General features: G+C 40.6%; 1 protein-coding gene across 3 annotated transcripts; it reads right to left on the bottom strand.

Annotated features, from left to right (window-relative positions):
* Positions 1 to 464: 464 nt before the first annotated feature.
* LOC140940259 (actin, cytoplasmic) lies at positions 465 to 9,147 on the bottom strand. Of its 3 annotated transcripts, none has more exons than XM_073389160.1 (3): positions 8,819 to 9,147; positions 2,722 to 2,832; positions 465 to 1,481 (listed from the first exon to the last, which is right to left on the bottom strand). In XM_073389160.1, the coding sequence occupies exons 1-3, from the start codon at positions 9,071 to 9,073 to the stop codon at positions 717 to 719; spliced, it is 1,131 nt and encodes a 376-aa protein (XP_073245261.1). In that variant the 5' UTR covers positions 9,074 to 9,147; the 3' UTR covers positions 465 to 716. The 3 variants fall into 3 exon arrangements, with proteins under 3 accessions (XP_073245261.1, XP_073245260.1, XP_073245259.1); XM_073389159.1 differs by lacking the exon at positions 8,819 to 9,147 and adding an exon at positions 2,903 to 3,217; XM_073389158.1 differs by lacking the exons at positions 465 to 1,481; positions 2,722 to 2,832 and adding exons at positions 6,070 to 6,926; positions 8,638 to 8,748 and having other exon boundaries at positions 8,819 to 9,145.
* Between the last annotated feature and the right edge of the window lie 637 nt (positions 9,148 to 9,784).

Below are 9,784 nucleotides of genomic sequence, written 5' to 3'. Positions count from 1 at the left end.
TAGCTGACAAAATATTTAACTTAATGTTTTCTTTGGCTCTTTTTGAAGGGAAATCCGCAGCTTTTTGAATCCGCTCTCCAGAGTAGAAATTTTTGAATACGCTATGAATCCGGAATCGTGTCGACGCCAAATCCGGATATTTTTTTTATCCGGTGACGTAACAAGATAGAGCCCAGTTCTTTACCGTGAATATGGCAACCTTGACGCATGCGCTTTTGCCAATATTCCCCGAGGAGTCCTGGGTACTAGAGGGAATTCGTTGATACTTGTTGGATACGTGTGGACGGGTAAATTTGAATACGGAAAGGAAAAGTTGCGGACTCAAAAATACCCGGATACGTGTGCACAGGGCCTTACGGTGCACCCGGGGACACTTAAAATTAATCGGCCAATCACAGGTCACGTTCAAAACAAAGAACCCTGTAATTGATGTTTCGATAGCTAGTCAAAAACGAGTCGTGATAAAAAAGTCCCATTTGGTATTTCTTAACTCATTTTTTAGAAGACATTAAGGAGTTGGCTTCTTTTGACATCTACAATGTGTTCAACTTTATTATGAACATCTATAAATATAAAGTATGAAAGTTAAACGTCGCAAGAAAATCTATGCCCGAAATTAACATTTAAGTCTTTTCCAGGCGATTCAATACAAAGTTAGTTCTTTTTGTTATAAATAATAAAAAATTGTCCACGTTACGTTTGTAAAGGGGTTCATTTTAGAAGCATTTACGATGAACAATTGATGGACCAGATTCATCATATTCTTGTTTGGAGATCCACATCTGTTGGAATGTGGACAGCGAGGCCAAGATCGATCCTCCAATCCATACAGAGTATTTACGCTCAGGAGGAGCAATGATCTTGATCTTCATTGTTGGCGGGGCCAGAGCAGTAATTTCCTTCTGCATTCTGTCAGCGATTCCAGGGAACATGGTGGAGCCACCGGACAACACTGTGTTAGCGTACAGATCCTTACGGATGTCCACATCGCACTTCATGATTGAGTTATATGTGGTCTCGTGGATGCCGGCAGATTCCATTCCAAGGAATGAAGGCTGGAACATGGCTTCAGGACATCTGAATCTTTCGTTACCGATGGTGATCACCTGTCCATCGGGAAGCTCGTAGCTCTTCTCCAAACTGGAACTTGTTGCGGCAGTTTGCATTTCTTGTTCGAAGTCCAAGGCAACATAGCAGAGCTTTTCTTTGATGTCACGCACGATCTCACGCTCGGCAGTGGTGGTGAAAGAGTAGCCACGTTCGGTCAGAATCTTCATCAGGTAGTCGGTCAAGTCCCTGCCGGCCAAATCGAGACGAAGGATAGCATGGGGAAGAGCGTAACCCTCGTAGATGGGAACTGTGTGCGTTACACCATCACCGCTGTCCATAACGATTCCAGTTGTTCGACCAGAAGCGTACAGAGACAGCACAGCCTGAATGGCGACGTACATAGCTGGTGTATTAAAGGTCTCGAACATGATCTGTTTAAGAATAAAAGAAGCTTGGTTTCAATATATTAAATCTGTAACCGTCTGGGGCATTTTGCGACATGATCACAAGCCCAAGGACGGACTCCCATATTTAAGTTAGGGGGATGCATGGTCGATGTCTCGTATGTAAGCGATAGCAAACATGCCTTTTTTGTTGGACCCGATTCAGAGCATATGTCTGCGATATGACGCAGATCGGTCGCCGATCGTATTCTATAACATAATATGTTAAACAGGCTTTATTCTGATGAAATAAATTATTGAGTGTGAAATGGCCCAACCCTTCTTTTCGTGTGTCGAGCCGTCTCTTTTAAACTTAAGACTCTAGTCTGCACAATGTGCGATGTTAGTGACAACGGACATCACGCTCGTTTAGCCCAAGTCTAATTAAAAGTCAATATTTCTGCAAAATTGCACAGAAGTCTTGGAGAACACCTTCTAGCTTTTTGTACGATCGGTTTGATTTTCCAAGTTTGAGAAAAAATGTACATTACAATGCATGGAAAAAGACATATAATTGTAAACTACATTTAGCACTAAGCATTTTCATGGACATCTAATAACCATGCCGCAGTTGGCAAAATTAGGCAGAAATTTCCTCAAGTTTCGAACATCGGTTTTTCTGTTCAGTGTATTTTGCACCGAATTCTAAATCGTAACTTCGCCGCGGGCTACTGGCGGACTTCTTACGGTTTGCTTTGTTTATCTGACCAATCATTACTTGACGTGACCATATGTGGAAACAAGGTCTTTTTCGTTGCATTTACTTAGTAAAACATTCATTAGCATGTTAACATCATCTTGCAAAACGAAAACAAGGCATTGTATACTTTCTTTAGTATTAAACAATATGCTACCTTTCTGAGTGAATTCAACCACGCGGTCGCGCGTGGGTTATTCATTGGAGAGAAATAAAGCATCATGTATCTCAAATCTTCGCGTTCCTACTAATGTTCACCCCACGTATGTGTCTCTTTTCTAATCATTACACGTAAAAAACAATTTCGATCTACTTATCGGCCGCAGAATACCGATTTCCGTTTCCTGAAAAAGGACTACTTTTTTAGCATACGCGTGTAGTGTATTGATAAAGGCAATATTAGTTTTTTACTTGGCTAGTTTTTTTAAGTATGACAGAAGACTTCAGTTAGAATCATTATAAAACAGCCCTTAACTGGTAAGAGATCATAATTAGACAAGGCAGATACGTTTAAGGCAACATTATATATACCTGTGTCATTTTTTCTCTGTTTGCTTTTGGGTTGAGAGGAGCTTCTGTCAGCAGAACTGGGTGTTCCTCGGGAGCTACACGCAGCTCGTTGTAGAAGGTGTGATGCCAGATCTGAAATCCAAGGAAATCTTAGGTTTTAAAAAAATTCTTATTCAGTGTTTGCACCAAGAGATTAACTTACTTTTTCCATGTCATCCCAGTTTGTTACAATGCCGTGTTCGATGGGATATTTGAGAGTCAGAATACCTCTCTTGCTCTGAGCTTCGTCGCCGACGTAAGAGTCTTTCTGACCCATTCCAACCATCACACCCTGATGCCTTGGACGGCCAACTATGGAGGGAAACACTGCACGAGGAGCATCGTCTCCGGCGAAACCGGCCTTGCACATACCCGAGCCATTGTCTATAACCAAAGCGGCAACGTCCTCATCGGCCATTTTAAATTGGAATTTTTGCGCGAGATTAGCTAGAATTTATCACGATGGGTAAAGCGTAATGTATAAATGCCCTCGCTGTGGCACGGTTTAAATAATCGGCCGAAATCCGTGCTCTCAACTGATTGGCTCACAATAGACGTTATTTTTGCGCGTTACTCGCTCAAGTTTGTTTATAGAAATGACCAAACCAAAGTAATGTGTTTGCCCAATGTTTACAGGTGAAGCGAACAATTTGTGATTGTTCGCGTTTAATATATTTTTCTAGCTTGTACTTCGTTTTGAATATTATTACACAGCTTTTTTCAAGAATAGGGCCAATCTCCTGACCAAATATGGACATGTTTTGAACTGATTTTTTCAGCCCAATGGGCGGTAAAGTAAGTAACAGCTATCATAATTGTGATCGAGCAGGTCTTTGTTGTGTGTTTGGTGAAGAATCGTTTCAAAAACTTCCCCTTCAATTGTGACCAAGCTTAATTTACGACTTTTTATTCCAAATGACTAAAAGTCACCTGCTTGTATTTAAATGCTCATTCTGAGCACTGGTGTACGTTGAACGAGTCGAAGTGTCGCTTGTTTCTGACGGTCAGGTTATTTTAAAGAAACTTTCTACACTATTATGTTTTGGGTTATTTTTTATTTTAGATAATTATTTTAAAGACCTGAAACCCCCCACTCTTTTTTATAGTTATCGTCTCTTATGCAGGCTACTTTAAAGATCAACAACGTACTGTTTCGTTAATGACGTTCATATACCGAAAATGTGTTTACAAATGATTTTTTAACAGGCAGAAATGCATTTTCCTTTTAAGGTCAAAATTGTTTCTTTTTCGTCATTTATTATCACTTCTTTTGCTGCGGAGACAACGTAAGTAGCGGAGCAGCAGTTCATCGCACTTGACAATAATTCCGCGAACAGGCCAGGTTTATCTATAAATGAAAAAAAAAAGTTCTAGTTGACAACCTTAGCAAAAAATTCGACTTCCGAAGGTTTTACGAAGTAGTCCAAAGACTACGGAAGACATCAATCGATGATCTAACGATTTCCGAACATCTTACGAATTACTTGTTTGGATTAAAACGACAGAACAGAATTGACCTTGAATACGAAAAAGAAAACAGCTCCGATGGAAAAAGATGCCTTCGTCGCGTTAATCGTCCAATGGATTGCGCAAGCGCCGTGCTATCTTATGGGATCTCCGCCTCCTGGTCATGTGATAGAATAGCTATGTACATTTATAACCCCGGGAGCGAGTAACGCCATACTAGGGCTGTCACGGCATTTTCACGGACGGGTATATCTTGAGATTCATTTTAGAACACTTTTTCCCACAAAAGTGGAAGCTCCGCTTCCTTTGTGAGGTATATGAGATGAAAAAAAAAACGTCCAAAATAAATATTGGGTCTGTATGTTTTGTTGACTGGTTTGTGAGGCTGGTCGGAGAAAACGCCGTTACATGAGTACATGTACATGGAAGTTGCTCGCTCCTGTGTACACCTGCATTGAAGGGCTCAGTGTCACAAAATTTATCAAACTTCAAACAGTGCCGAACCGCCACCTAACCGAGTGAATAGGGAGGCGACTGGTTGCTCCACGAAATGACCTCTAAGGAACAAGCGCAGAAATTCCATACTGATGACGTGTCACTTATGTACCCAGATCTGGGTGGAGTTTCTGATTGGTTGTGCCATGCCGCAAATATGCTTCAACCTATCAGAAGCACTACAAGATGGACTTTCTGCAGCCCGGTTCCTCAGACGTTATTTCGCGGGGAAACCAGGCATAGCGAAATGTGACCGGCAAATATTGCTTTTTTCCGTCTTTGGGTTGATTTCCAGTGTCGCGTAATTTTTCCGTGCGAACGCGCGTAAAATTTAGTATGTGTAGTCAATTGATTCCTTATTAATATCATTGGTGACGAATTACGTTAGCAATCGTGAATTTTTGACATGTTTATCCTGGATCGTATCGATCGAGCCTCCACTCCCTAAAGGTTTAGACCTTAAATTTGGCTCAAGTTCAGAATTTTCACAATTTCTAGACAAAATACCTCTTTTACCTCTTGCTCTTTCGTGTGTTCAGGTCTTCTAAAGCGTCTTTTTGTGCCTTGGTATCTTCATTCACGGCATTTTAAAACTTCGTCGCCATCTTGACACTGAGACGTACGGAGGGTTGCCATGGCAATTTTGTAATTTCACATGTGAAATTACAAATTAACTCTGAAATTTCGCGCCAAAATTAAGGAGTAATTCTTCACCTATGACATTACGTGCGTAAATCAAATAGAGGCAATGTGTGAAAGCCGCGCGTGAACGTAAAAGATGAGCGAGGTTCAACTTTTACGGTTACACGTGACCTTTCCATACATTGTCCCTATTTTATTTACGCGCGTAAAAATTACGCGGCAGTTGAAATTCACCGTAAGGCTATACTGCTAACTTTCAAGCTTACAGACCTTCATCACACGGCTACTTCACTATGCACAGTCACCATACATTTTGCAAGTCCAGTCTTATGTACGTATGAAGACTGTTTTAAAAACAAACTTAAGGTTTTTGGTTCTACCGGGCCATCACATGGCCGCCGCTTTTGAAGAGTCTATTAAGCCCTTCCCCTTTGCTCTAAGTTTCAAAGGCGGAAGCCAGGGAATGAGGTTGTTTAAGCGTTCTTGAAAAGAGGTAACGCACTTAGAACCACACTGAAGGAAGAAGCCTGTTGTAGGTTTTCGATAAAAGTCCTTCGACGTTTATTTAAAGTAAACTTACATTTGCTAACAATCTTCCTCGGCACAAAAATGGTCAGTGGTAACTGAAAGATATGCACTGAATAAGTCAACTGCGCTCGAGTTTGAGTCAGTTTAAAGTACTCTCCATCTATTATCTGCAGCTCATAAATCATCCTCAAGCATACATTTTATGTTAACAAAGTTTTTATTGTGAACAGCACCACATCTACAAAAATAGAATAAAGCTTAACACTAACAGCCAAAGTTTCATTTGATGATTAAAAGCATTTACGGTGAACAATTGATGGGCCAGATTCGTCATATTCTTGTTTGGATATCCACATCTGTTGGAATGTGGACAGCGAGGCCAAGATCGATCCTCCGATCCATACAGAGTATTTACGCTCGGGAGGAGCAATGATCTTGATCTTCATTGTGGGTGGGGCGAGGGCTGTGATTTCCTTTTGCATTCTGTCGGCGATTCCTGGATACATTGTGGAGCCGCCAGACAAAACTGTGTTAGCGTACAGATCCTTACGGATGTCCACATCGCACTTCATGATCGAGTTATATGTGGTCTCGTGGATGCCTGCAGCTTCCATTCCAAGGAAGGACGGCTGGAACATGGCCTCTGGTGCACGGAATCTTTCGTTACCGATGGTGATGACCTGCCCATCAGGAAGCTCGTAGCTCTTTTCCAAGCTGGAACTGGATGCAGCGGTAGCCATTTCTTGCTCAAAGTCAAGAGCAACATAGCACAGTTTTTCTTTGATGTCACGCACGATCTCGCGCTCGGCAGTGGTGGTGAACGAGTAGCCACGCTCGGTCAGAATCTTCATCAGGTAGTCGGTCAAGTCCCTGCCGGCCAAGTCGAGACGAATGATGGCATGGGGAAGAGCGTATCCCTCGTAGATGGGAACCGTGTGACTCACACCATCACCGCTGTCCATGACAATTCCTGTTGTTCGACCAGAAGCGTAAAGCGACAGCACAGCTTGGATGGCGACGTACATAGCTGGTGTATTGAAGGTTTCGAACATAATCTTTTGAGAAAGAGAATCACCTCGTTAAAAGTAAATCAAATGACTATGTTATATTTTGGAGTTTAGTACCCTAGAAATGTGTGTCTTCTTTTTTGCAAAACAGTTAGGCTTTATCAAAAAAATCTTTTTGCTAGGTAGTAGTTTATTATTGCTTAATTTTTTATTTTACTTATAGAAATTCTCTAGTGAAGGATTTAATGAAAAAGATAATTGAGCTATGCGTACGCCTGACGTAATGCTATTGTCATGAAAAACTTTGTAAAAAGCCTCATCAAGAATCTTAGGAAGCTTTAGCGTCGACGACGGCGACAGCAGCGAAAACGTCACTTTTAAAATGAATTCGCATTTTTTCAGACTAAGGTGCGTTTATTTCAATTCGATGTAATTGTTAAATGTAAGCGAATTTCCCTGGAGTTGATTTTGTAGAGACTGCACTTAAGTTTAGAAAGAGGAAGGAAAATTCGTGGTCGCGCTTTGCGCATTGGCAGATGGAAAAGCCATTGAAAAAGGTAAAATTCAGCCAGGTTCGTCTGTTCCCACGTAAACAAAGCAAAAATGCTGGCCGGTTCAGTGTGAACAAAATGTCCGGTCAAAGTTTTGAACCTGTCAACAAATTCGTCAGGTACCATGTGATCGGTCGGTAGTCTAAACCCAGTTTGCCATCGAAAAATCGAGCAGTTTCCGTTTCACTGGAGCAGACCAATTTTAGATTGCAATATGAACGGTCACAGCGCTGAAAGGCTGATTGGTATTTAAATCTGATTTCATGTTGTAAGTTGTATTTTGCGAGCTGGTTTTTAGTATATTTTCGCGTGGTCATTCAGTCAGCATACAATTAACAGGGACCCGGCCTTCGAAGCGCAATCTGAAAATGATGCTTGACGAAGATCGATTTCTTGGCGAATGTTGTGGTAGCTATCGTGGAACGAAAATTCCCCCCAAAAAATTCCAATCCGAGAAAATAAAATAAAAATTGTGAAGCTATGTTAAACATAAAAAGAACCATGGAATATTTTCAATTAATTCCACCTGTTGTTTATTATTCAGATTTTGACAAAAGACTACTTAAAAGTTCTGTTTCAAACTCTCCAATTCTGACCAATTGGAGCGTTTCTTTACCAAATATAGGCATTAAGACGAGTCAGATATGTCCGAGCAGTCACCCGGACGCTGTTTTTCTCAAAACAAAGAAATTTGAAAATCTTTAACGGCAAATTTAAATTTTCATTTTTGTTTTGGTTTAATACAGCGCGATAAAATTTGATGGAAGAATTTGGTTGTGAAGAAAGGATATAAAATAAAGTTTTAACATACCCACATGCAAATTTGTGCTAGGTTTTAAACCGCGCCAATTTAAATAACGTCTTGTAGGTTTTATGTAATTGCATACAGAACAAAGTAACAGATGAAATATATTTTTTTGAATTTTACTTCATTCACTAAATTTCAGAATAAATGGCATTTTTATCCCTGACAAATAAAAAAGCTTCACTCGTTAAGTCAATTATTATTTCAATTGTTTTCTCATGACACAATAGTTAGAGTTGGAGAGATACATTTCGCTTAGAAAGCGTTGGAATGGGAGACCACGCGATTTATATTTATGGGCTGGACTTTTTCATAACGGACCGTCCGTGAAACATTTATTTGTAATGCTAGAACTCAGACTTTTTTTTAATGAGACTAAGCCACGCAACAGCGTGCTGTTTACCTGTGTCATTTTTTCTCTGTTGGCTTTTGGGTTGAGAGGAGCTTCAGTCAGCAGAACTGGGTGTTCCTCAGGAGCTACACGAAGCTCGTTGTAGAAGGTGTGATGCCAGATCTGAAATAAGGAAATTCATCGTGACTCGATGTTCCACTGAGATCATTTAACCATCGCATAAAGTACTCACCTTTTCCATGTCATCCCAGTTTGTTACAATGCCGTGTTCGATGGGATATTTGAGAGTCAGAATACCTCTCTTGCTTTGAGCTTCGTCACCGACGTACGAGTCTTTCTGACCCATACCAACCATCACACCTTGATGCCTTGGACGGCCAACGATGGAAGGAAACACTGCACGAGGAGCATCGTCTCCGGCGAAACCGGCCTTGCACATACCCGAGCCATTGTCTATAACCAAAGCGGCAACGTCCTCATCGGCCATTTTTTAAGTTAAAATATAAATTTGAAACAACAACGTTACTGAACTCTCGATGGCCAGAAATGATGCTCCAGGCCGTGATATCGTTTAAATAAATTAATTCATACCCTCATTTGATTGGCTTAAAATGACAACTATTGTCTTCGGCGGAGCGAACCAGCCTGTTTGTTTACAGTATTGTGAGATAAGCGTTGAAAAGTAAAGGCAGTTGCAATGTCTAGAAAAAGGGTCATAACTTTTGCCGTTTACTAAATAGACGTTTATTTGTTTCTAGGTAAATCATTTTCGCTTTAAAATTCTTTAGGTTGGGTGTACAAGTGGTGCTTGCTATGAACGGCGTGGAAAGAAAATGTAATTTATTTTTATGACCTTATATGGAAATGTTGTGGATTTTCACCCCACAACGTGGTTGAGTGGTACTATTACAGACGCCTTCGAGGTGAATTGTCACGCGTTTATATTTTGGCGATATTAACTGTAATTTCAAGACGTCTTTGCCCTATAAAAACTGTCGCTTTTATGGTGTTTTCCATAGAAACTTTATGCTATGTGAGCAGCGAATTATAAATAACTGGACAAATTTTTTGCGATACTTTAGAATAGGCGTATGACACGGCATTTACATTTACGAAGTTTCTGAAGGTCGGTATGAAAAAGACGCTCTTTCATGGCACTTAAATTTTCTGTCATTTTGAAAAATAGAATTGATGGGAG

This window comes from Porites lutea, chromosome 6 (assembly GCF_958299795.1).
Source record: "Porites lutea chromosome 6, jaPorLute2.1, whole genome shotgun sequence".
Taxonomy (NCBI): domain Eukaryota; kingdom Metazoa; phylum Cnidaria; class Anthozoa; order Scleractinia; family Poritidae; genus Porites; species Porites lutea.
This window is presented reverse-complemented; position numbering and strand designations above follow the sequence as displayed.

Coding starts and splice junctions, on each gene's coding strand:
- LOC140940259 (XM_073389160.1), bottom strand. CDS start 9,073: ATGGCCGATGAGGACGTTGCCGCTTTGGTTATAGACAATGGCTCGGGT. Junction 2,833..8,818: donor ACTGGGATGACATGGAAAAG/GTGAGTACTTTA, acceptor CTTGGATTTCAG/ATCTGGCATCACACCTTCTA. Junction 1,482..2,721: donor ACAGAGAAAAAATGACACAG/GTATATATAATG, acceptor ATTCTTAAACAG/ATCATGTTCGAGACCTTTAA.